At 42.7% G+C, this 27,555-nt stretch overlaps 1 protein-coding gene and 1 long non-coding RNA gene across 2 annotated transcripts; one reads left to right on the top strand and one right to left on the bottom strand.

Moving 5' to 3' along the window:
* Positions 1–2,762: 2,762 nt before the first annotated feature.
* On the top strand, positions 2,763–24,150 carry ASMTL (acetylserotonin O-methyltransferase like). Its single transcript, XM_035115029.2, has 13 exons — positions 2,763–2,944; positions 4,007–4,138; positions 4,618–4,665; positions 5,742–5,806; positions 6,795–6,856; positions 12,823–12,931; positions 17,717–18,131; positions 19,274–19,436; positions 20,382–20,563; positions 21,019–21,151; positions 21,810–21,953; positions 22,322–22,444; positions 23,785–24,150. The coding sequence occupies exons 1-13, from the start codon at positions 2,852–2,854 to the stop codon at positions 24,000–24,002; spliced, it is 1,887 nt and encodes a 628-aa protein (XP_034970920.1). The 5' UTR covers positions 2,763–2,851; the 3' UTR covers positions 24,003–24,150.
* Positions 24,151–25,728: 1,578 nt separating this feature from the next.
* Positions 25,729–27,502, bottom strand: LOC132591982 (uncharacterized). Its single transcript, XR_009557451.1, has 2 exons — positions 27,036–27,502; positions 25,729–26,692 (listed from the first exon to the last, which is right to left on the bottom strand). It is a non-coding gene; the product is annotated as an uncharacterized LOC132591982 (long non-coding RNA).
* Between the last annotated feature and the right edge of the window lie 53 nt (positions 27,503–27,555).

The following is a 27,555-nucleotide window of genomic DNA, read 5'->3' as shown; positions in this document are numbered from 1 at the left end:
AAGAAGCCTTAATGTGCCCGGGGTGGAACTAGAGCTTTGGTACTGGGAAGGCTGGCAATAGAAGGCATGCTGGAGAAAACCAGACAAAAGATAAGAGTTAGATAGTTAGGTGCAGTATCCTATGGACAGCTCCTAAAGTTTGAGCAATTAGTGATGTGCAGTTAAAACAATGCCATCATTCTAGGGCAAATTCTGCATTTCCCCCCCTTGAGACGTAGGAATGGAAAAATCTGCTGTACCTGCAATCCTAAGTGCCAGGAATCAGACTTCCCCAGGGGTGAAGAAATTGCAGACCCGCACAACCCCTTTTGTTGCATGGGCCCTAGGGTGATGACTTTTTTACAACCTCATTTCCCTGTATCATAATTTGATGAGCTTTCATTAAAGATTAGATAAAATCTTACTTTCAAAGAGATTTGATTAAAAAATAACCTCACGCGCAAAATGATTTTTAAAAATTTATTTATCAGTTTTTTGACCATTTTTTGAAGTCACTGTAAGCAGATATAAAATTGGACCCAAGCTTTAGAGTCACATATACAGTATACAACATTACATAGGGTCATCAAACACACAAGGAAGCTTTTTTTTTTTTAGCTGCAGTAACAGTATAGACGCCGCTAGAGGACGATGTTATGCTACCTCTCCTGTAGGTTCTTTTCCCAGCATGCCCGGCAGGGTCTGCTGGCTGAGTTTTGAGGTCCCAAAAAGGGGCTTTTACCTTGCACAGGTGTGACATTTGTATACCCTATGTCGCCAAGAACACTCCCCATTGTGGAATGTGGTGTTGTGTCCAGATTTGATACAATATATATATAGAATTGTTAATATAATTTTATGAAATGGTAAAACGGCATACCAAAAAAATTAAAACGGTTTGTGCGTAACCTTTTTAAATATTTCAATGGAATATACCTCATTTTAGCCATTAATAGGCAAAAGTTCATCCATTTGTGCTACAGGAAATAATTTTTGAGGAAAAAAATTGAAAAAGTCATCACCCTAATAAGTGGGCTCTTGTCTTGTCCACTCCTCCTCTGCATTCCTATGCTTTTCTGCCTTCCCTCTCCATTGTCAAAATGTCAGGCATGATCCAAAGAAAGTTACGCATTCTACCCTTGAAAGAAAGTTTGGTGCAACAGACCAATACAGCTACTGTTCAGGACAGAATCCTTTCTGACTTTAATCCTCATTCTCTCTCTCTCTCTCTCTCTCTCACACACACACACACACACACACACACAATGTGAAAAGCCTACCAAGTGGCTCTCAGACAGGACAAAAGGAAATAAAAGTCAATTTGTTCTTATCTGAGAAAGAACAATGTTGGTGAGGAACTGAGGGGTGCTGCGTATATGCACCTACATGAGATCAGTTCTTCAACCAGTCTCTGTATGCAATGACTTTTCCCAGGGCTTTCTCTTCATGTGCCTGACCTCAGAGAAGACCTGAGAAGACTGAAGCTGGTCTGAGCTGGTCACTAAAGCAACTGCCCCTTGGAGTTCTGAGGCAGTTAGAATGCAGCTTGCTTTGAACGCTTGGAACAACACAAATCATAACTCCAGGGTACTGGTCGTTCGGAATGTTTGGCAACTGCTTGGAGGCAGTATGCATTTGAATACCAGTATGATCCTGGCACTTTGAAAATACACTTTTTTGTTAGACGTGAGCTTATGCAAAGATTGGGTACAAAATGTGGAAATAAACACTCCAAGCTGCCAGTTCCAAAGGAATGAGCGAGCAAGATTTGAAACAAACGAACAGACAAACAAAAACAAAGAAATATTTAGTTGTTTCCATTGGGTTTGAACACCACTTTGAATTACAGCAACTTTATTCAGTATTACTGGTGGATCTGACTAGTCCAGTATCCCTTTTCTAAAAATGAAAAGCTTTATAAAAACTCTATGGCGACAGGCAAGTATTATCTCCATATTACAGCCCGCCAGAGGTGTGGAGACGTCTGGTACTGTGAAATAAGTTATTGCTTAAGTTAAGACCACTCTGTAAATTCACGGAGAGGGGGATCTTTGAGTCAGAATTCCCAGCTCCTTGGTTGCTTTCCAGGTCACCCTACTGTCGCTGGTCCCCAGGTAGACTCTTTTGAGATTCGCTGGTTTTTATGTGCTATGGACTCGTCATATTTGTTTGTAGATTTATAAAAGTCGTCTGCAAAGATTTTTCCTGCACCTCCTCGTGGGGATCCCTTCCCTTATAATGAAACGTGGGACTGAAAATATCCCGCATTCCAAAGCAGACCCCCAATTTGAACCCCTGAATGGGAGACCGCCCTCTTGTTCCAAACGTGGCTGGTGTTAGGTGGTGCTTATTTTCCAACGTCGTGCGTGCTTTGCTGTGGTTGCCTTGGAAGGAAAGCCCCCTCATTCTGCAGCAAGAACAAAATACAGTACAGGAACTGCTTAGTTGGAGACGAGTCACTAAGCCCAGTGCCACCAAGTGACAAAAACACTTAAGAATGCCATGCTTAGTTGCTGCGTTTTTAAATGCACTCCCCACCCCCACCCCACCCACCTCCTTGAGATACTGTTGGTTTGTCTGCGTTGCAAACAGATCTTGCCCCTTATTTGTTCAATAATTTCTAGGGCACTTCCCCCAGCCTACAAGGCATGGAAAACGTCTTTCCCAAGCCACGGTAGCAGCAGCCGCCCACTGGCGGAAGGAAGGCGAGGCTGCTCTTTCCCTCCCCTCCGCGCAATCTGGGGAGGAGAGGCTAGAGGACTCCGCCCCTCGCCGCTTCCCCCAAGTGCGCCGCGATAAAGGCGCCGGCTGGCTCCCTCCTCTCCTCTCCGTCGGCTCGTCCTTCCCGCGGCTGTCCGGTCCCGCCGCAGCCATGGTCCTGAACCCCGTCATCGGAAAGCTGGTCCACAAGAGGGTGGTGCTGGCCAGCGCCTCTCCGCGCCGCCAGGAGATCCTCACCAACGCGGTGAGTGTGCCGCCTTCGCTGCTCGGCGCAGCTCCTGCGCCCTTCTTGGCACCGCCTGCCTTCCTTTCCGCCAGGGGGGCTTCTGCGTTTGGGGCGGCTGCACAGGTGGCGAGTTCACCTGTAAGTCGCCTTGAGACGGTGGTTTGGAAGGCGATTGATAAATAACTTGTAATGATATTAATAAACAGCCCATCACTGCATCTTGCTGGAAAAGCTGCACCGCTTGAATCCCTGCCTCCCAGGTTGACAGCTCGAGAGGGAGAGAGGGGGAGGGAGGCTGACAATCCCATTGGCAACCACTTTCTTCTCAACTACTTATCAAGAAAAAATAATACAAATCTGTGGTTCTGCCCCAACCACAACAAAAGTCTGCCCCCCCCCCAACAAAACAAGTTCGTTTTGTGGCAACCCTCCTCTGAGCCGGGGCTTGATGTGCTCTCTCTCTCTCTCTCTCTCTCTCTCTCTCACACACACACACACACACACACACACACAGCCCTCTGCTTTTGGCTCTGGGAAGCAACAATGAAGTGCCCAGGATATATTAGTGTCCTAGAATCCTCCTCTGCATGTGTTGGAACCACTGCCCCAGCCACAAATAGCACATCTGTCCTTTGGATGAGCCTCTGTTTCAAAGGAGACAAAAAATTCAGACAAACCTTTGTGTCAGTTATTGGGGTGGGGGTTTAAAAGTAAGTTCTAAAGAAAGGAACAAGTTTTCAAGTTCATCTGGCTGGCGAGGAAATAAATGGATGTTGAGTGCGATGGAAAGTTCACGTCTGCAGCCTGTAATAGTTTATGAGATGGCCTGTCTAAGCCAGCATCCTGTTCTCACAGTGGCTAACCAGATGCCTGTGGGAAATCTGCAAACAGGATTCAAGCACAAGAGCGCTCCCCCTCCCGTAATTTCCAGCAACTGCGTCCAGAATCCTGGAGATGAAGGCTTTCAGTAGCCGCTAGCCAGTTCAATAGTCCCTCCACCAGGGCCTTAAGCAGAGAGCATCCACATAGCCTTCAAGTTTTGTAAGATTTATTGCTGATATAACTTAGTGTCTCTAACAGGGCCTCCGGTTTGAAGTTGTTCCCTCCTGGTTCAAGGAGACGCTTGAGAAGTCATCTTTCGCAGCTCCCTTTGAATATGCCGTAGAAACTGCAAGGCAAAAGGCACTTGAAGTGGCAAACAGAATGCATCTGGTAAGCCATATATGTACCTCCATTGTCTGTGACGATGCTTTAAAAAGCTGCCAAGCTCTTTGCTGTTGCCGTCCAGATCCCTGCATCTTGGTTTATTGAACTTGGCTTATTAACAACAAACGATTTAACTACAAAAGTACATGAGTGTTTGAGATGGGGCATACAAACGATTAGTTGTGTCCATGTGACATTAGGTTGACATTCAATCTATAGTACAGTAGTACAGGAAGGCTTCCTGTTCCAGACAGTTGTGCACTAGTGATGGGACAAAGCAAGAGCCCCCTCATGTGACACCTTTTGCTGGCTGAGTTAGTATAACTGTTTTACTTAATGGTTGATGGGGAAGCTGGATGCAATCTAAATCAATTCAAGAGTGCTTCTATTGTGCTAATTCCCCACTTGCTGTTTAAATTCCCAACTGTTAGTTTAAGCTATTGTTAAGGTGGAAAACTGAACAAAATGCATTTTTATTTTTTCAGAAACATCTTAGAACACCCGATGTCGTTATAGGGGCAGACACCATAGTGGTAAGTCATATATACCAGCAGCTGAAAACTAGAATCTCTCTAGTTAGCAACTCTTGTTTTATCAATACACGCAGGTCCCGCTTTCACTCGCAATACAGAAATTCACTTATCCAAACAGAAAGAATTGTTCCCAAACCTTGCTACACACACCACTGATTCAGATGTCCGATCAGCCAGAGTTTGCCACTTCCTTACTTGTTTGTGCTTTCCTGATCAACGGCAACCATTTTGGGCAGAAACCAAGGAGAGAGGGATGGGGGAGAGATCAGACAATTCAGAGAGCAGAAGGGATCAGACAAATCAGTTTTTCTTTTGTCTCTCTTTTGCTGTTTGGCTGCAGCCAATAATGGAAATCGTCAGGAAATAACGGAAATCATCAGCTCGTCATGCAAACACTCACCTAAGGAACAATTTCCTAGGAACACATTTTGTTTGGAAAGTGGAAGTTGCATGTACTTATAATTGCACGATAGAAATTGGGTATGCCAAACAGTCCAGCCCAAGCTTCCATCAATGTGCTTTTTTTTAAACTCTAGGGTTGGTTTAAACATCTCTTTCCTAGACTTCCTGCTTTTACTTGTGCATGGAATTAAACGCTTATCACCTGCAGTGTTTACTTTAAGCGCTTTGTACACAGACAGAAAGCAAAGTAGCTAATCATTAATGTGTAAAAATATCCCAGGGTGAAAATGAGTTTAAGCGGGGAAGGACTGTAGCTTGAGTTGTACAGTAGATACTTTAAATGCAAAAAGTCCAGAGCAGGATGGTAAAAACTCCTGTCTGAAATGCTGGTGAACTGCTGCCAATAAGTGTCAACAGCACTGAACTAGATAGGCCATTGGACTGACTTGGTATAAAGTAGCTTCCTATGTCCCTATTTCACCTCGAGTAGCAACTCTTCTATGGGAGACATAGCTGCCAAGTTATCCCTTTTTTAAAGGGAAATTCCCTTATGCTGAATAGGCTTCCTCGTGAGAAAAGGGAAAACTTGGCAGCTATGATGGGAGAGAACAAGGCTTTCCCTTGACAAGCGTGTGTAAATATACATATTTAAATATATTTATTTTCCATTTCAGACAATAGAAGAACAGATTTTGGAGAAACCAGTGGACAAACAAGACGCATATAGGATGCTTTCAAAGTTTGTACTTCAAATCACTGCTTATTTCTAACCATGTTATACTGCCTTTGTCAGCCTTATTTGTGGATATGGAAAGCAAATGAAAAATTACTTGATTGGGATATGCTTTTCAGTTGCCCTTCATAAGAATGATAAGCATGTCGTTTCATTTGTTGGGGAAATATTTCAGTTACCTGCATTTATTGTGTAGTTATATTCCCACAGCTCTGTTTCATATTAATCTCTGGATCACTTCGTAATTCTGCTTGTCAAATACAACCATAAACATACCTGTGTGTGAATCACAGCAGGCAGGCTGTGATACAGTTTTGTGAAAGCACCGAGCTTTTATTTTAATCCATGCTTAGACCTACTGTTCTGCGTAATCAAATTGGACATAATTTGACCATGGCTATTTATTGCATAGTTGAGTTTCCTATAAAAGTTTCTCTTGCCTAGTCACACATTAGAAGAGACCAATATTTTGTTACGTGCGCTGCTCAGAGAGTTTCATGATTAAGTAGTTTATTAATCTAATTGTTAAAAACATAAAATGAGACCTCACGTCCATCAGAGTTAGAGGCAAGCAACCCCAAAGTGTAGATACACATCAGTTTTTCCCACCAATGCTTAAAATTTTTATGTCTGTTTTTCATTTAGATAAGGGGGGAAAGGCATCATTTTGTGCCTGGTTCTCCTTGCCTTTTTCAGGTTTTCAGCAGTACTTCAGTTCAAAGGTAGCAATCAGTGTAAACACAATCCAGCCAAAGTCAAGCACTCTGAAGTCCAATTCAGTTTGGTGGGAGAATAAAACAGAATCAAAGTGAAGTGCCTAGCTTTGCCTGGTTTGTAAGGCTATAAAATTGAGTAGATTGCCAACATCGCTACATCGTTCATAAATGAGCAGAATTTGTTTTTCAAATTCAAATTCAAATAAATTCAAGTGTTAAATTTCCAAGATATTAGTGCAAATTGGCTGGGGGCTAAATATATCTGTTTTTCCTCGCAGGCTGAGTGGCAAGGAGCACAGTGTCTTCACGGGTGTCGCAATTGTTCATTGCAGCAGTAAAGGTAATTGGTAAGAATGAATACAGATACTCGTGGTGAATCAAAGTCTCATTTGACACTGTAGCCTACTTACTAGGCAGTGAAATCTTCCCCAAACCGGAAGCCTCCAAATGTTGTTGGACTACAGCTCCCATTAGCCCCAGTCAATATGGCCATTAGGGTAAGGAATGATGGTATTTGTAGTCTAACCTCATTTGAAAGTCACCAAGTGGGGGACTTTAGTGTCTGCGTGAGTCGGAAGACTGCAGGAATTTGGCTTTTCTCTCTTTCTCCACACTGAGGAGTACATTGGGTGATATCCAACTAAGTTTTACTCAGAGTAAGGTAAAGGTAAAGTGACCCCTGACCATTAGGTCCAGTCGTGACCGACTCTGGGGTTGCGGCGCTCATCTCACGTTATTGGCCGAGGGAGCCGGTGTACAGCTTCCTGGTCATGTGGTCAGTATGACAAAGCCGCTTCTGGCGAACCAGAGCAGCACACGGAAACGCTGTTTACCTTCCCGCTGTAGCAGTGCCTATTTATCTACTTGCACTTTGACGTGCTTTCGAACTGCTAGGTTGGGAGGAGCTGGGACCGAGCAATGGGAGCTCACCCCATCGCGGGGATTCGAACCGCCGACCTTCTGATCGGCAAGCCCTAGGCTCTGTGGTTTAACCCACAGTGCCACCCGTGTCCCTTACATAGAGTAGATCCATTCAAATTAATGAACATGACTGAGTTAAGTCTATTAATATTTCATTGGGTCTGCTCTGAGTTGGATAGCATCCACTGTTTTCAGAGGGCACCACTTTGGGAAGAATGGAATTGCGTAGAAGTCTTGAGAATTCATTTTGAAGTGGGTGGATATCAGACACCCCAGCCCAAACGCTATGTGATGGCACCTCAGTGGCTTCTGTAGAGGCTTGTGGCATCCGCTGGAAGACACAAAGGGCTGGATTCAAGGACGTCTGCTAGTGTAGTGGGACCCCATCTCCCCAAACCCCGTGCCCACCCCAAATTGACCCTGGAAGGTCAGGAGAACACACACAGTAACAGGCAAAATGATAACAAGCATTTTAAGTAGGTCTCAGATCTAGAAATAAATTGAATCTAACTACAATAGAACTGGGCACTGTCAACTTCCTGTTCATAGTAAAACTCTTGGAGTTAGGGTTTGTATCTGTTGCCCTTGCCAACTTGTTGCCTTGCTGGCTGTGACTCGGCTTGACAACTTTCATGTTGATTCTGCTTGCAAACATGTTGACTATCAAACCATGACCCACTTTAGGGTTGCCAGACTCAATGGAGGACAGGACTTCTGTGCCTTTAATTGCCCTGCTCTCTTTTGAGTCTGGAAACCTTAAAGAGAAACCAGCAGACCCTTTGCTTAATTTCCAAGCAAAGGGTCTGCTGGTTTCTCTTTAAGGTTTCCAGACCCAAAAGAGAGCAGGGCAATTAAAGGCACAGAAGTCCTGTCCTAACCCAGTTTCATGTATTTATCTTTCCAGAAATTTCCAGTAATTGTTCCCTTTCCCTCAAATGCCGATCTCAATTGAAGGTCACTGAGGAGCATAAGATTGATCAGGCAAAAGACAGTAAAGCCAACCCTGGGGATAATTTTGGCAAAGTGACTTCTATCTTTATTTACTCCCCCCTTACATGAACACAATGGCAGTAAATCGCAGAATCAGATGAGAGTGTAGGCAGACACCTTAGCAACTAGAATTAGTCCAGTGGCGGAAGACAGCCCAGAAGCACCAAACAGAACATGCAGTCAGTATCACCAGCATAAATCAGAATCTTTGCCATTTCACGGCAACCTGATACATGCATTCCCACTGAAAGTGTCTTGTTCCCATGTACTATCCTTGTCTCTCAAAATAAAATGGATTATTGCATTGTATTGTATTGTGGCCCTGAATGTCTACTCAGGTAAATCCCATTCATTAAGTTCAAGGAGATTTACTCTCAGGAAAATATGTATAGGATCATAGCCACAATGTTTGTCAAAACGGGATAAACTCCAAATCTCAAATCAAAATGAAGGGTCCTGACCAAAGGGGGTTGTTTAAAAATGTATGTTGCAACATTGAAAAGTATAAAGTCATATCGTAGCCCCACAATAATAGACTTGTGTTTATTCAGTGCTTTTTTTTCTGGGGGTATGAAGGGGTACGCATACACCTAAACATTTTGTGAATCTAAGTTTGGCCTCATTGAGGGGCAGTATTTCAATATGAGTAGGAAAATGAGAGTACCCCAAAACATTATTATTTTTTAGAAAAAAAGCACTGTATTTATTCATTTGATTTATATCTTAAGGACTCAAAAGTGGCTTTCAGTAGTTTTTTATTGGTGCTAATTTGCCTGCTCCCAAAAGGCTCTCCAGCTTAGGAAATCAAATGGTACGTGGGATAAAAGAGGCCAAACTAAATGAAAATGGTGCAGCAACAAGCAAGCCGTAGCACTGATACAAAAATATATCTAATGGACAATGCTCTAACCACCTTCGAAATGCCTAGTTGTGCATTAAAAGAGCTGCTGCATAATTGATGGGGCTGTTGTTGGTTTATACGGAGAACATCCCACAAGGCAGCCCAGTTCCAGCAATCCTGCTCCTTCTCCAAAACGTGATAACGGTGACTGTTTGAGAACATGGGTGTAGACAGGGGGGGCAGGAGGGGGCAGCTGCCCCCCCTAGAAGCAAAAAAAAAAGTATTTTACAGACCATAAACAGCACTTTCCCCCTCCAAAAACTGAAGTGGAAAGGGCTTTGCTTTAGCAAGAGCAGCTCTCCACTTGCTGGGGGCGGGGGGGGGGGGGGGCGGGTGGAACACAGCTGTAACAAAAACACATCAAATAAATAAAGCAAAGTGGCTACCGGTACTTAAGCAGTTAAGAATATCCCTTCAGGCAAGGTTCACCCTATTCACCCTATTGTTCTTCAGTGGAAGTTGTTAATGAGCATTCAGGGATCGCATTAACAGTTCTATTGGCGATTTAATGAGGGTGCAGAGGATTCAATTTGACTAAGGTGGCCCTGCAAGGCTAAAAGGAAGTGAATAAGAAGGGGGGGGGCTGTAGCTTTGATAGACACAGTGATGTTTATAAAAAGCAGTGGTGTTCCAGTCTGCCCCTCCTCCTGCATCTGTATACTGTAAATCAGTTGTGGCCACCTCCCAAGAGACTTTGATCTACTCAGAGTTAAAAACTGGGAGTGATCTACCCCCTTTTGGGGGGTTCAGGTCAAAGCTGTTGAGTTTTTTTAAGAAAGGGAAGCCCTGATTTGGGGGGTTTAGGTCAAACTTGTTGAGCTTCTTTTAGGAGGGAGGGGGGCCCATTTTTGGTTAGGGCTTCAGGTCATAGTTCAGCTTTTTTTAGGGAGGAGGAAAATTTTGGGTGAGCTTTTTTTAGGGGTGCCAGTGATCTAGCAGTGATCTACCACAGACATCCAGTGATCTACTGGTAGATCACAATCTACCTGTTGGACATGCCTGCTGTAAATCAAGCAGAGAGAAAGCTGCTTACGAGGCTCCTGTACAGGTGTAGCATCACAGCGTCACCCAGAGGCACCCACAAATGTGAGTTATCCCTCTCTCTATTATTCCTTCCTTTCCTCCCTCTTCCATCCTCAATAAAATACTTGGGGGGGGCAGATAAGCCCCACATAGAAAGCCCATCAACATGGGGGGGGATGACTCTTTAAAATACAGTATTTACCAGTAATTGGGGGGGGGGGAGGCACCTAGGCCTCTAGGAGTTGGCTGCTATGCCTAGGACAATTCAAGGAAGCAGAATGATGCATATGCTATGGTAATATATCAATAGAATCATGGAATTGTAGTCGGAAGGGACCACAAGGGTCATCTAGTCCAACCCCCTGCAATGCAGGAATTTTTTCCTAAGGTGGGGCTTGAACCCACGACATGGTTGAAATATTATGCTGATATGCAGCAACGCCGCGGAGCCATCGTGACTGCGGCCGTGCCTTCCCTCACCCTCGCCCGCCCTGCCACCCCCTCTCGCCTGCCCGACCCTCCCGTCCTCTTGCTGCAGAGTTCCAGCATCAGAGCATCACCCAGATGCACCCACAAATATGAGGTATCCCTCTCTCTATTCTTCCTTCCCTCCCTCCCTCTTCCATCCTTAATAAAATACTGGGGGGGGGGCAGATAAGCCCCACATAGAAAGCCCATCGAAATGGGGGGGTGACTCTTTCAAATACGGTATTTACTAGTAATTGGGGGGGGGGGACACCTAGGCCTCTAGGAGTTGGCTGCTATGCCTAGGAGTAGGAGAATTCAAGAAAGCAGAATGATGCATATGCTATGGCAATGCATCAATAGAATCATAGAATTGTAGTCGGAAGGGACCACAAGGGTCATCTAGTCCAACCCCCTGCAATGCAGGAATTTTTTCCTAAGGTGGGGCTTGAACCCACAACATGGTTGAAATATTATGCTGATTTGCAGCAACGCCTCGGAGCCGTCGTGACTGCGGCCGTGCCTTGCCTTGCCCTCGCCCACCCTGTCACCCCCTCTCACCTGCCCGATCCTCCCGTCCTCTCCAGCCAAGCAGGGTAGCCGCCACCGCTGCCAGCCCCAGAAGCACAAGGTGGCCGCTGCCACCGCCGCCACCACCACGATGTCGTCAGGCCAGCTGGCCCTGTAGCCCCGCCCACATTCCCACTTTGTGGCCCCGCCCCTGAACGACTATGGCTTGCCCCCCCCCCCTAGTTTTGATCCTGGCTTTGTTGTTGTTTAGTCATTTAGTCGTGTTTGAGAAGGTGCTGCAGACTGGGCTGGGTGGAAAGCAAAGCTCAGTTCCAGGTCTGACAATGATAGTTTCTCTGGAGCTCTGCCCAGGAGGCAGGTGGATTTTAACACACAGGCCCTGCAATGGGTTTCCTCTCCAGCGGCAGCATCAAGAGTTTGGTGTTGACTGTTGGGAAACATGCTTGTAGATTCTGGGTGGGGACCAGAACTGATTATCCGGATAATGGTAACATTTCAACCTGAATAAGCTTTTCTCTTTTTAATGCAAAACAAAGGCTAGTCTCCAAAGAGCTGCGCAACTCATTTCACATGCCCAAAGGTTAGGGGGTTGAGGGTTGGAATCGTTTCTCAAAAAGGAGCCCTCCATACCCAAAGGTAAAGGTAAAGGGACCCCTGGTTGGCAGGAGCTGGGACCAAGCAACGGGAGCTCACCCCATCACAGGGATTCGAACCGCCGACCTTCTGATCAGCAAGCCCTAGGCTCAGTAGTTTAACCCACAGCGCCACCTGGGTCCCTCCATACCCAAAGGCTACCCATTAAAAAAAATGAAGCATGTTTTTAACAGACGTTTGTAATGTGCCTTTAGTTCAAAGGAGAGAGAGTCATAAGCCTACTTGAGTATGTCCGATCCTGTGTAAAAGAGTTCGTAGTACAGCTGCCAAATATAACTTATCCCACTGTTTTGCATTTTATACGTTTTAAATGAGTAAGTGAGCTTTTGGAAAGCACGTTTTGTTTTTATTGAACTACATATGCTGGTACTGAGGAGCATATTAGTTAATGCTGTTCCTTCAGTCTGTAATAATCTTTACAACATGCTTCTCTTCCACTATCATTTGCACCAATCTATGCCGCAGCTATTTAGCTCATTGTATATTGCTGCTGCCTCCAGAATGTTAACAAAGACCTGCACTGCAGATCAGTCCTTGAAGGGCAAGAGAAATATAAAGCCAGTTTTCAATAGATTGGATCAAATGCCTCACCAATATTTAGAGGGATATTTATAAACTAGCATCTCATTTTATTGAAGTAACTGGAAGGACATTTATGTGTAGAAGATCCATGTATTCATTGCAGCATAATTTGGATTTGGATTTAGAAATGCAGGCCTACTGACTGCAGTGTAACGTATTCATAATAAAAATGCTTTAAAACTGCTGGTGTTCATCAGATATGTCATTTTTTTTTTAACCAGTGGCTTTTATTTTTCTAGATAATCAGCTAGAGACTGAAGTCACAGATTTCTATGAAGAAACCAAAGTTAAGTTTTCTGCCCTCTCTGAGGAACTCTTATGGGAGTATATTCACAGTGGTGAGCCCATGTAAGCACAATAGTTGGGAGTGGATTTGAATGCAGACCTGATCACTCTAGATTGCTTGTTGTGTGGGGAAAACCGGCTGTTTGTGTAGCACATGAAACAAAAGGGGAGTTTAGTCTGGGAATGCGTAACATGAGAGGGAACAGTTTGGGATTTTGAGGGTGAGGGCAGGAAAAAAATGGTAGCAGAATGTTAAAGAATGAATGTGGAATACAGGATATATCAAAAGCCTTTGTTTATTCTGCATCATAGATATAACACTGTTATCTGTTGGGATACGCCCCTGGGGGAGACGGCAGACCCCCAGTGCCTCTGAGCGTAACCCGATTGGCTCACCTCTGGCTGGCATTTCCCCTTCAGTCCAGAGTGCCGGCAATACACGACCCTTCTCTCCTGCGAAGAGCACGCTGGTCTTCTGGCATCCTTTGGCGAGAAGAAAGATTCATGTGTAGTTCTCAAACTACTTTAGTAGCAAACTATATACAGAGGCTTCATAATCACATCTGCTCTCTCTGCTACCATAGAACAGAACCGCACTGAACTGCGACACATCAGAAGTGAACCTGAATACTACAATAACACTCGCAGTAGGAAACAGATAAGACAGACTTCTGTTCCCACACTCTCTCAGACTCATGACACTCATGTGATATAACAAATCACACCAGTCCTTGCTGAAGCAGCACAGGATAGCAATAATCCTAACATTATCAAGACAGACAGTCTCTCTCCCTCCTTCCTTTTTTTTATCTCGAGGAATTGGATTTGTGCCTCTGATGTTTCAGCTTTGTAGACATACTTTAATTGTATGTGACAGTCATACAGGGGAGTAGAATGAGTTGCCAAAAACACAGGTTTGCCTGGAGAACCTAAAAATCTTGCCCCCCCCTAAATATTACCCTGTAAATTATTTAACATGATTTGAACATCTAAGCCAGGGCTGGATCTTTTGGAGCCTGTGGGTAGTATTATTATTATTATTATTATTATTATTATTATTATTATTATTATCATCATCATCATCATCATCATCATTAATTTATTTGTTCCCCGCCTTTTTTCCTGATGGGACTCAAGGTGGCTTACAGATATAATTGACAGAAAACTGGCCACTTCTGGTTGCTTCTCTCTCTTGGGTTATTCCTCCACCAGCCACACACATACACATACAGTACTTCCTTTTTCTGTGGGGTTTGGGTGAAAGTCTCATCCAATAGAATTAAAAATGAGCCTGTTGAACTTGCATGATTTTTCAAGGTCCCCAAAAAACCAACATCACATTGGATGATGATTTTAAAAAACTGCATTGAGGCATACAAGATCCTGTCTGTAGATTTCCCTTCTGTATCAAAGGCCTCTGAGTATTTGGAGGCATCACAGGGAATTGCTTTAGGAAGGCAGGGAGCTTAGAATTCCTAGTACCTGTGAACACCTCACTTATGTTGGTGTCTGCGTGTCATATGTAGGGGACTAAAGAAACTAGATGCAAATGGTTGCTAACTAAGCTTTAGGTATTGCCATTTTTGCTGGTGGGAAATTCTGGTGTTTTTTTAGTGCTCAAACTAGCATGTTTTAAAATCTTTGTTGAGAACATGTGGCTGATCAGAATTGTGTCATTTGCATAGTGAATGCTAGGGATTTTTAGGATGAACTTCAGTCTTGCAACCGAGAGAGATGTTTAGACTACAGATGTTCAGGCCTTGATCTTTCTGTGCAAATCAATAAGCAAATGCTGCCCTGGCAGAGTGTTTGGGAGGGATCGGTGATGGATTTAGCTGATTCTCTTCCTGCCAGGATTTTGTGGCTCGCCCATAATTAAACTCGTGTGCTTTAGACGGGTCAAAAGTTCATGAGATCTCAAAATGGAACAGAAGTCAATCAGCCTTTAAATGGAATGACCCAAACCCTCTGGGTTTAGAAAACAGCCTCAACATGGCACATGTGGGCCTCACAGTTCTGTCTGCCCAACTAGAACAAAGGGGAAAAGTCTTTTGCAACAAGATTTTAGGAGAGCTTATGTGTTCTCCACAACTGAATTTATTTTTAGATGACTCTGTACCGTTTCTTCTCCTTTTGTGAGCAGTGGAAAAATCCAAAGGGCTTCCTGGATTTATTACCTTCCATTAAGAGTAATGAAAGTGTGTACTGAAACTGATTTATCTACTCCTCTAGCTCATATCACCCCATTCGGCACAGATATAAAAATAGATGTCTGCTTATGTATGTGGATATGAAGCAGAAATTGGGGGGGTTCTGAACACTACATTCTTCCTTGAAGGGGAAAGAGAAACAAGCCACACCTACTTCTAGAACAATATTGTTGTGCTCTTCTTTTCTTAAGCAATTAACATACCAGCTAACAGCAGCGTTAACTTTGCTGAATCAGAGTTCAGTGGCACCTTTAAGACATGTTGTTTATGTGTTAGATCAGGGTCAGCAAGGTTTACGGGCCATGGACCGGATCACTCCCACAGAGATCGTCAGTGGGCCGGACTGGCACAGTGTGATGCAGGAAATCACGTCCGTGCATGTTCGCAGTGCCGGAAATCGCTTCTGCGCATGCCCAGATGCCAGGAATTGCACCTGCGCAGAAGTGATTTTCGGTGTCTGGACATGCACACAGACACAATTTTCGGTGTCTAGACATGCGCAGATGCAATTTCCGGTATCTGCGCATGCGCAGATGCAATTTCCGACGCCGCTCAGCAAGTCCCCACACCACGCTGCGCTGGTTTAGTGCAGTGCGCACGGGACTCGCCGAGCAGGTGGCTCGGTTTGGGGGTGGCTTGTGGGCCGGTAAAATGGTCTTCGTGGGCCAGCTCATGGGCCTCACATTGCCAACCCGTGTTAGATGCTACATTGGCCCTTGGGTTTTGCTGAGCCTGCTAGTCACTGAGCAGGGAATTAGAAGCATTATACAGCAAATCCAGCATTTTGAATTGTGCCTAGAAGGCTATAAATAGCTGTGAAAGCCCTATATACTATTACGCCAACAGATGCATTCTTAATTAAGCCATTTGACTGTTTTCTGCATCTCAGCTCTTGAAGATTCCATATAGTATTATGGGTTAGCAAAGAGTCATAATGAATGTCCTAGGTGCTCTGGTTGTCACAGAGTTGCTGAAGTTAACCAGGTTCAGACCTGGTAGTAGTAGTAGTAATAAAAATAAAAATAATACTATACCACCCAAGGAATGTGGGTGGCGCTGTGGCCTAAACCACTGAGCCTCTTGGGCTTGCCGATCAGAAGGTCGGCAGTTTGAATCCTGCGACAGGGCAAGCTCTTGTTGCTCAGTCCCAGCTCCTGCACACCTAGCAGTTGAAAAGCACGCAAAAAAAGTGCAAGTAGATAAACAGATACTGCTCCGGTGGGAAGTAAAGGCGTTTCCATGCGCTGCTCTGATTTCAGTGTTCCATTGCTCCAGAAGCAAGTTAGTCATGCTGGCCACATGACCTGGAAAAACTGTCTGCAGACAAACACCAGCTCCCTCAGCCTGTAAAGTGAGATGAGCGCCGCAACTCCAGAGTCGTCTGCGACTGGACTTAACTCTCAGAGTTTTTTTACCTCCCCCCCCCCCAACTATACCACCCATTTGACTGGGTTGCCCCAGCCACTCTAAGCAGCTTACAGCAAAATATAACAACAGAATAAAATGTCAAATATCTAAAACCTCCCTATACAGGGCTGCCTTCAGATGCATATAGTTGTTTATCTCCTTGGCATCTGATGGGAGGGCGTTCCACAGGGAGGGTGCCACTACCAAGAAGGCCCTCTGCCTGGTTCCCTGTAACTTCACTTCTTGCAATGAGGGAACCACCAGAAGGCCCTTGGAGCTGAACCTCAGTGGGAGTATAGATGCACCTTCAGGTATACAGGGCTGAAGCCATTTAGGGTTTTAAAGATCAGCACCAACATTTTGAATTGTGCTCAGAAATGTACTGGGAGACAAGGTAGATCCTTTAGGACTGAGATTATATGGTCCTGGCGGCTGTTCCCAGTCACCAGTCTGGCAGCCACATTCTAGATTAGTTGTAGTTTCTGAGTCACCTTCAAAGGTAGCCCCACATAGAGCGCATTGCAGTAGTCCAAGCGGGAGATAACCAGGGCATGTATCACTCTGGCAAGACAGTCTGCGGGCAGGTAGGGTCTCAGCCGGCATATCAGATGGAGCTGGTAGACAACTGCTTTGGACACCAAATCGACCTGCGCCTCCATGGGCAGCTGTGAGTCCAAAATGACTCCCAGGCTGTGCACCTGGTACTTTAGGGTCACAGTTACCCCATTCAGGACCATGGAGTCCCCCACACCTGCCTACCGCCTTTCCCCCAGAAACAGTACAGTATCCTGCATGGGAGACCAAAAACCTTCCATGCAAGAGCTGGATCTAAGTATAATGAAATTAGTGCCATTCATTTCTCAGGTGTATGTGTAGGCTTGTATACTTAAGCCCAAGACTGAAAGAACTGCTACACTAGTTCATGAGTCCCAGGAAGCTTTAGACGTGTTTTTCATAAATGGCTGCCCCTTACCCACCTGAACTGCTTTTGAACTCAAGGGAAGTGTCAAACAGTTTGATGGTTGGGTCAACTTCACAAAGAAAATACAAGACAAAAAAAAATCTACTGGGCTAGCATCTCTTTATTTGGTTCTCTATATTTTCAGATCCTGGACAAAATGTTTAGCCTTTGAAATACGTAATACAGCATAACTAAGTGAAACTAAGATACACGATCCTTTTCCTCCCAAGTGCTGATTCAATTTGTTTGTTTTTTTAACTTTCTCTCTAGGGACAAAGCTGGTGGCTATGGGATCCAGGCACTTGGGGGAATGTTAGTGGAATATGTTCACGGAGACTTCTTGAACGTGGTGGGGTTTCCTTTGAATCGCTTCTGCAAAAAGTTAGCAGAATTGTATTATCCGCCCCCAAAGCACACCATCCATCACATAAAGCATGACTCCATCCCTTCAGTAGAGACTTTTGAGATTTTAAGTGATGGGGAGTGTGACTCTTCGGATAACCACACACAGTTTGAAAGCGCTAAGAAGCAAAACAGCAGTGGAGTCCCCCACAGCCTGGAAAAGTGCACAAAGAGCAGTCATTCTTGCAACACACCTGTGGAAAGTCAGAATGGAGTAATAGAAAATGCAACGCAATTCCCATCTAAACTCACTCACCTTCTGGATGGCTTCAGAGCATCAAAGGTAACCCATCTTTTGTTCTTTTGTATCTAGATCTGTAAAAAAGTTTTTGTTAATTTTATGGAATGTGGCACCTGTGGGCCTGGGGAATGCGCCGGCATTTTAAGGACAATAACCTGAGCTCCAGAGACCTTGAAATAAACAGGTTTTATTCTGTTTGTAGAGGTTTGTCCATTAGGATACATTGAATTTTTAGTGAACAAGAGTGTTTACAGCTGCAATTCTTTATATGCTGGTTCTTACATTTCTTAGTGGCTCAAATACTTGGTCAAGGGTAAATAAGAGATCTTTTGTGAAGATCTGAAAGCAGCCTGAGATGTTTGTAAATACTACAAAACTCTCCCTCTGTTGCTGCAAATGGGAGGTGGCTGTTGACACGACATAGACTCAGTGCCCTAACTCATCATTGCTACACCCAGTGTGGGCTCTCGTCTCTCTTCTCCATTCTCCTACCCTACCTGGAACTCCAATGAGGTAAACTGAAGCTTGTCATTAATTTTTAAGAAAAAGTTGACATTATCACTTCTCTCCGCTTGGTTGTTGTGCAAACCATCGTATATTGTCCAAGTCTAATGCTGCAAGTGTCAGATTCAATCCCCCACTTATCCAGTATTCAGCAAGGAACATTTCAGAACACTTGAGTATCTGTTCAGCATTAAAAATGTTAAGCAGCCATGAAGTCTTGTGAACAGCTGTCTGGTTCTGCCAAGGCAACCATCATTTCCTCTGTAATATCCTTACCATGGCTTGTCTTTTGATTGATGATCGGAACAAACTGACAGAAGTGACAGTGAAAGAAAAATCAGTAAACAGTTCCACATATGCTGCTTTTCAAGTGACTACTGTTTGTCTACCACAGGCATCCCCAAGCTCAGCCCTCCAGATGTTTTGGGACTACAATTCCCATAATCCCTGACCACTGGTTCTCTTACCTTGGGATGATGGGAGTCGTAGTCCCAAAACATCTGGAGGGCCGAGTTTGGGGATACCTGGTCCACCATAATCTCTTGCATGTTGTGATCAAGAGCAAATTTCAGCAGGTGAACTTCCATCCAACGTAGTGCAGCCAAAGTGGGACTTAGTAGCTTATGGATCACCTTGATTAGTTTTTCTTTTAGTAATCAATGTACATTTCTTATCCCCAGGCTTTGTTTGTGGCATCTAAGCTGAAAGTATTTGATGTTCTGAAAGATAAGGGCACCTTGACAGCTGTGGAAGCTGCTAATAAACTTAAAACCTCGGTGTGTGGCACAGAAAGATTACTTGATGCCTGTACCTCTCTTGGCCTATTGGACAAGAACCATCTAGGTGAGCCTTCTTCTCTAAAACAGTTGGGGGTGGGGAATGAAAAGGAACTTGTAGCAGGATCTTAATGCAATTGGGTTGTTTGTTTAGACCACCAGGCATCCCCAAACTGCGGCCCTCCAGATGTTTTGGCCTACAACTCCCATGATCCCTAGCTAAGAGGACCAGTGGTCAAGGAAGATGGGAATTGTAGTCCAAAACATCTGGAGGGCCGAACGTTTGGGGATGCATGGTTTAGACTATGGGCATATGTAACGGAGAAGAACAAATATGATTTCCTGGTGAACTTAGTACAGCCTTAGAAAAAGCAACACTTAAGGCCAAACTATTCTGGTGTCTGCAAATCCCTTTTTTAAATTTTTAAATAGCAGCCATGGGGGACAGGGATTCCTGATCTTATTTGGGATAGCGGGAGGAGAAGCCATTTCCTAAGTTTCTCAAACGATGCCATTGCCTTTAAACATGCTACACTGGCATTTTTCAGAGATAAATCACAGCTTGGTGGAGGTCTTAACTTAGGGGCATTTAGTAGGAAGTGGGGTTTGTATTTCCTACCCCAGCACCCAAAATATTTTGGACCAACACTTTGGTCAATGCGAGTATGTCCTGTGGTTAGAAGTGCCTATCTGTCTGTCCCTGGGACACTTCCCATGCTTCCACATGCACACTACTGCACTCATGTTGAACTTTGTCATTTGAAAACAATGCATTTTTAGGGCTGCAGTGTCGTTTTCTTAACATCACATTGCATCTTTCAGTGGCAAGGAAATGTGCAGACTGATTATAAGAAACAATTATAATATTGGGTTTAATTATATTCTTTACTGAGCTGTGGAAATCAACTGAGCTGTGAAACCCTTGCAGCTGGTTAGGTTTAGTTTAATGAATTGAAAAAAGAGACACTAAGGAAAAATAATACGGATCTTGCAAAATTCTCTGTCTTCAAAGGTTACAGCAATACAGATATGACAAATTTATATCTAGCATCAGATGGCGAATGTTCACTTCATGACTACGTTCTCTACTGTAATGACCACACATGGCCTCTGTATAAACATTTGGAGTTGGCAGTCAAAGAGGGGACTCCGCTGAACCAAATATTTGAGAAGAAAGCAGAAGATTGTATTCAGGTAGTGTAGAATCCACACATCTTCTTCTGTATATATAAAAATGTAAACTGGGCATGTGGGTTATTATCCACTTTTCTCCGAAACCGCTCCACCGATTGCGTTCTGACAACGTCCCAAGCGAATGTCCGAATTTAGTGAACACTGTTTTCTAACATGATCCAGAGAGTAGACTTCTCTGTTCTGCTCACTATTGACATGGTCTTCAGAATAATCTGAAATGTTTGAATTATCACTCTTAAATTGAGAAGGAAACTCACTTTTGTGGTCATGTTAAGATTAATAAAAAATAAATATGACATTTCTCTTTTGTGTGGGTGTGGCTATGGCTATTTCTTTTTTTAGGATGAAAAAGCAAGTCTTTTTCAAGGTGTTTTTTAAACACCTCTGCATATGTTCTGTTTATATCCTAATTCATTTGAATGAGCCTAGAAACTTTGGTCTGCTCTGTTTTTAAGGATTTCTGTTGCCAAACTACAGAGGCGAAGCAACGTTTTATGAGTGCCATGCACAGCATTTCCAAACTAACAGCAAGAGATGTAGCCGCGGCTTTTGACCTTTCACAGTTCAGAGCTGCGTGTGATTTGGGAGGTAGGAATTCCAACATCTGGATGCATTGATGGAAAATTTCGTTATAATTCCTCCTTGTCATTCAATATGTAATTCTCTATTATTTGTTTCCTCTTGGGTATCCTTCTCTATAACTTTGGTTCTATTATAAGTGTTGAACTTCAAAGAGAATCCATGGTATAGATAAGAAAACTCTTTGTTTTCTTCTGGGTGCAGTTAAGCCTGTTCATGGTTAACTTAGGCAAGACAGGTAAATGTTAAATGCAGACTTGATGGTAGAATGTCAAAGTACATATGAAGCTACTGAGATGGAAATGCAAGCATACTTTCTAGAATTAACAACAAATGCATAGCAGCTTGGAACAGCTCAGTGTTGGGAGTACTTTTTTTGTTTTCAGAGAAAGAGTGGTTAAGATCATTCTCTGAAAATCTGACAGCCTGACAACCAGCATAAGCAAATCTCAGTGGTTGAGGATGTTATGATCCATACGAGCAGCTTAAATGCATTTTCTCACTTCTAAAAGAAAATATGTGAAAGCATCTTGCAAGTTTTATAATTAGGCAGATTTTAATAGCTGCTGCTGGGTAAGCACTGAGTGCTAATATCATCAGAAGTAAGTTTTAACTAAATGAGGAACTAAATACAGGCGCTATTGTGATAATATTTTGCTCTCTTCAGGTTGCACTGGAGCTTTAGCTTATGAGCTGGTCCATATCTACCCAGAGATGAGAGTCACGGTATTTGACCTTCCAGAAATCATCACGAGTGTCTCCAGCTGTCAGCCTTCAAGACAAAACCCAGCTCAGGTTTCCTTCATGTCAGGTAAACATACCTCTTAGGTACAGTGTGTATAGAATCTTGGCATATGTGGATACAAATGAGGCTTATCACAAGGCAAAGTTTGTATGTTGAGTCATCTTTGCTTCCTTGAATACTCAGTTTCTTGTGAAAGTATTATTGGCAAAGAATATATGTGATGAACATTTGTGTCAAAGGGCTGCTTATAACATATAGGGTGATATTCAACTAAATTTAACTCAGAGTAGGTCCACTCTGAGCACTCTAATAAACCTGTTAGATCTATTTCAAAAACTAACTTGATATTTGGGGTATTGATGTGTATATTAGGCTGCTGAGATATGGATTTGTTCATTCGTTTTAGAATTGATGAAAATGCATTTTTCAAACAGGTGACTTTTTCAAAGATAATCTTCCAAAAGGTGACCTTTATATTCTTTCACGAGTTCTACATGACTGTTCAGAGGAGAAGATTTCCACTCTCTTTAGCAAAATATATGCTGTTTGCAAGCCAGGTAAGATTTGACTGCTCTTTCCCCTTTTCCTTTGTATTAGTATATCATGAAATAAGTTTATTTTAGCACCAGTGAAAAGGGTTATTTCCCCAAAGACTGTGCAAAATTAAATATTACAAGAGAGTGTAAGGTTGCTAGTACATGTGGCCACCTCTTGTCTGTGTTTTCCCTTATAATGTTTAACTCTACACAGAGTCTCTAGGGAGAATTGTCCTTTTTACTGTAAAATTGCAGTAAGTAGTGTATCAAAGGACAATTGCAAACATGTAAAAGTTGAATATTAGCTCTTAAGAACCATTAACATCCTTCTAATGGCAGTTTTGATTAGAGCTTCACAGAATGGTTTTAAAGTACATCCTTGACATCTCTTAAGTTGCAGTCCTATGCACACTTATCTGCAAATGAAACCAGTAGGACTTCTGCTAAACACACCTAACTTTGTGCATTACATATTTTGTCTTCTTAAAAACAAAAAAGAAAAAGTGGAGTGATTACGATGCAGGGAGATCACTTGCTTTCTCCCCAACCTTAAAAAAAAGGGCAGGGATATATCTAGACATGGTGATGTAGACTCCAGAGCTGGAAAGGAGAAAAGTACAGCCAGTAATTAAAGCAGGTTTTTACTGCCCTGTCACAGTGTGGTGAATGAAGGAAGGAATGTGATAATGAAGCCTAATATCGCTGGCACTTTATTATTTTTAAATTTCAACGTTAAAGGCACTGGAGTGGTGCAGTGCAAAGCAGTCAGTCTCTTGAATCAGTAACAATATATTTAAAACTAAATCTTCATGTAAAAGAAAAAAGTTAGGGTCTGTGTCATCACCAAAAACAGTGATGTGTACCTTCAAAGTGCCTATAGCACTTCAGATAGCAATGTAAATTTTGAGGAATGTAAATTTTAAGCACATCCTCCTCCCTTGCTGCCCACAACTATTAAACAGCTGTAGGGAATCAGGATTTCCCCACACTAGGGGTTCAAGTAAAAATTGAGGAGTGGGATGAAGTTGCTATTAGTGCAGGGGAAAGGGTTGAATTCCCTACACACACACACACACACACACACACACACACACACACACACACACAGCAATCCCAGTTCTGGTTAGACTTTTTCCTGTAGCAGTTGCTCTTTTTAGTTCAAACTCTGCACATTTCTAGTTTAGCTGTACAAACACCTCTAGTAAGATAGAGCAACTTTAGGAAAATAAACAAATCTCCTGACTCTTAATAAAATAAAATAAAAACCTTCCTGTAGAGCAAAATAAGACAAAATGCTAACTTGAAGTTAGAAATTTGTAACTAAACTGTGTTGTTGCTTTCTTTCTTTCCTTTAAATGCAGGCAGTGCTTTGCTGGTAGCAGAAATTGTGCTTGATGAGAAACGAACAAGCCCTGCTAGAGCTGTCCTGCAGTCCCTTAGTATGACGGAAGGCAAGCAAAGAACTGGCTTGGAGTATAAACAGTTATTGGAGAAACACGGATTTACCAATGTGCAGATTAAGATAACAGGAAACCTGCTAGATGCAATTTTGTGTTTCAAGAAAACATCTACCCATTAAATTAGATGGAGCAAGTAATTTGATTTACTGCCCCCATCAGCCGGAATTAGTATAGATGTTTCTGTTTTGGGGTTGCACTAATGATTGTCCTGTTACAGTTTGAACTGTGCATGTTCTACTTTTGTTGATTAAAACAGTTCTAAGAAAATCTGGTGACCTATTTTTTTCCCTGTCTGGAAAATGCATTGCTTGCCCCTTGATATAATTGATGGCAATTTAGTTTCAAATCCATACTTATTTTTTCTTACCATGTGCCCCTTGCAGCCACTCTTTAAAACTCAGGAAACATCAAGGAAGCAAGAGAGAACAAACTGTGCATTAAGCTATAGTTCGACTAACTTAAGTGGGACTACTACGTAGTTTCTCATGCAATCTGTACAGCAGTTTTTGAAAGGGAGAGGTGTGCAGTGCATTCAGGGCTGTATCAGATATTGTCTTAGATACCAACTAAGTTTGTCATATGTAGGAGCTTTCGTGTGCATGCACACTTCTTCAGATACACACGAAAGCTCATACCTATGACAAACTTAGTTGGTCTCTAAGGTGCTACTGGAAGGATTTTTTGTTTTTGACTGCGTCAGACCAACATGGCTACCTACCTGTAACAGATATTGTCTGTTTGTGCAAGGTTAAATGTGGCAAAGAATAATCCAATGCAACAGTAGCACTAGCAGAAACTTGTTGCCCAACAGACTGTGAAATCTATTGTGCAACAAAGTTGCAAACAACCAGTTCACACATTCTCTCGTGCAACAATGTTTCACTAGTGCAGTGTTTCTCAAATGTGGGTTCCCCAGCTGTTGTTGGACTACAACTTCCACCATTCCTTGCTAGCTGGACTAATGGTCAAGTATGATGGGAGTTTTAGTCCAACAACAGCTAGGGACCCAAACTGAACAAGTATAAGTGACTTAGCAATTTGCTGTGAACATCCATGCCAGATTTAGTGGGCATGTAAGAGAAACTACATCCATATTTGGAGTGGGTCAGCATGGAATAAAACTTCATACTACAAAATATCCCACTCCATTTAACGGCATTAAAATGTGTAGATGGAGGTGGGTGATGAGAGCCTCCTCTCTGATCCAGAATAATTTAGTTAAATAGCACTTCAAGAAAAGACATGAATACATATCTCTTTGATTTTTTAATGTCTTTTCAGAGAACTTGAAATGAATTCAATCATATTCCTTCCCAGTTCTCTGTCCTAGGAAGCTGTATAGAAAAATGACCGTTTTTATTTAAAACAATAGGTATAAATTGGTTTCTAGATCTGCAAAAACAACTTGTGACTAGTTCTATTGTTTTGTGGGTTTCAAAATACTGTATGATTCTATACACAGTTTACTTTGCTAAAATTGACTGGACTGGGGTTTTTTAGGGGAGGCATGCAAGTTTTTTTCTTTGACCTCTGGTTCACCCCTGAACCATGCTATACAATCATTCTGAATACTATCTCCTCTCATCTGATCAAAGGAGGGAGGAGAGCTACTCAAAGCTGACTATAGTAACTTTCCAAAGACTATCAGCAGGTGAGTTACAGATTTTTATTTTCTTGAGCTAATCTTGAAACCATAAATACAAAGCATTAGCAAAGTTCCTTCATACAACATGCAATGTGGAGAGCAAAGGTCTTCCTGATGAATCAAACAAGGAACACTTTATATTGTAACCATTTGATTTGCATTTCAACCATAGAAAATTTCTCCTGAATTTTTTTTTAAAAAACATTGCGTTTCCTCTCTGTGTGCCCTCATGTTCCACATGCAACTTATATATACTGCACAGAATGTGTGGTGGTACTTGTTTGTTTAATCTATTTGTCAAAAACTTATTTCTTATTCCTTTTAAGATTGTTCAAAGATATCTAAAATGAAAGTTTGCAATCAGTGTTTTAACGATTTAAGTTCCAAAAATGACTTATTACCATATATTTGCATAACCATTTCTGAAATAAAAAACGAGCCTCCTGATATTTGTACTATTAATACAAACGGAGTCTCATTCTTTGAAAAGCACTATGCAAATTAGTGAAACTAAATTATCATTGTTTACAATTAGCCAATTTTTTAAATTTCCTTCTTTTGAAATCACTTAATCATTTCGCTGTTAATGCTAAGTAACAGTCAAAGTACCAATTCAAAGTTTCAAAATATCAACAGTTTTTGATAAATTGTTTTTACCTAGGCATGTTTACTCAGAAGGCCCATTGAATTAACTTTTTCTTGGTAGCTGCAGCTTTCAAATAAAAAGGTTGTTTAGTAGTTTGGCTGCAATCCTGTGTTATTTTCCAGATATGAAGTCCCGTAAAACCAATGGTACTTCTGAATAAATAAGGGTTTTACAAAAATTTGTGAAAGCAAGCTAACAAGTTAAAATGATAAAGCTTAAGCCAAGCCCATCTGCTGATGAAGACAAAGTATATGTGCTTAATTAAAAATAGTAAAGGAGAATCTAATATTACGTGAAACTTTGAACCATCCCAGCCTGTGGGGCGGGGTGGAATCACAGCTCAGTAAAGCAGTAACTGTCAATGTGAATGTGTACATATTTTAATACAGCATGTAAAAACAGTCCTGCAGCATCTTAAAATTTACAAAGACGCATGTCATTACAATAAATTCATTAGTCTTCTAGCTGTGCCTCCAGGCTCCTTTGTTTTGGCTGCTACAGACTAACAGGCTGGTCCTCTGGAATATATAAGGAAACATTACAAACATTACATACAAAAGGGAAATATCCAAGGACTTGCAACAATTATATATGAAAGTGCAGTGTTTCATAAGTGATAACACTGTAATCTTTATACCCTTCCCTGTCATGCCATGTTGAAACAAGCTGTCAGGCCTCAGCATTGTTTGCACTGTAATATTAATAGAATAGGACCATAATCTAAAACAAATGTAATACAGGTATACGGATAGACTCTACAAAGCAATTAAACTGCAACACTGTCATGCACAATGGAGTCTACTAACATTAGGGATTTCAGAGTGCTTTCCTGTAATGCGTTTCAACTTTGCTCGTTCGTACCTCCAATCCAGGTTTAAAAAGTCCTGATAAAATAACCCACGATAACCAACAGGGTGAATTGCTGGCACAGCAAGCCCAGTGCGGAATCTATTCCCGACCCAACGCAAATCGGAGTCGGCACGAGCCGGGACTGACTTCGTGTAACCTCACTGACACAAAGATGCATGCAGTTCGCGCTTCCGCTCCCCGCCCCCCGCAGCACTTTACACGGGAGTAAAACCACTGTAACTCCCCCCCCCCTCGAGCCACAACGGGGATATACCGGTAGCTCCGACCATAGCTGCCAAGTTATCCCTTTTTAAAGGGATTTTCCCTTATGCTGAATAGGCTTCCTCGCGAGAAAAGGGAAAACTTGGCAGCTATGGCTCCGACAAGGACCGCAGTCCAGTCATAACACCCACCGGGCCCCGCCATTCGAATTTAATAAAGAATAATGATAATGATAATAAATTCACTCAACAGCTCATGGGCGGGTTTGCTGGGGAAAGGAAGCGTCAGGAAGCCGCCTCTTCCTCCACCG

This window comes from Zootoca vivipara, chromosome 4, assembly GCF_963506605.1.
Source record: "Zootoca vivipara chromosome 4, rZooViv1.1, whole genome shotgun sequence".
NCBI lineage: Eukaryota > Metazoa > Chordata > Lepidosauria > Squamata > Lacertidae > Zootoca > Zootoca vivipara.
The sequence above is the reverse complement of the archived record's forward strand: the minus strand, read 5'-3'. Positions and strand labels throughout refer to the sequence as shown.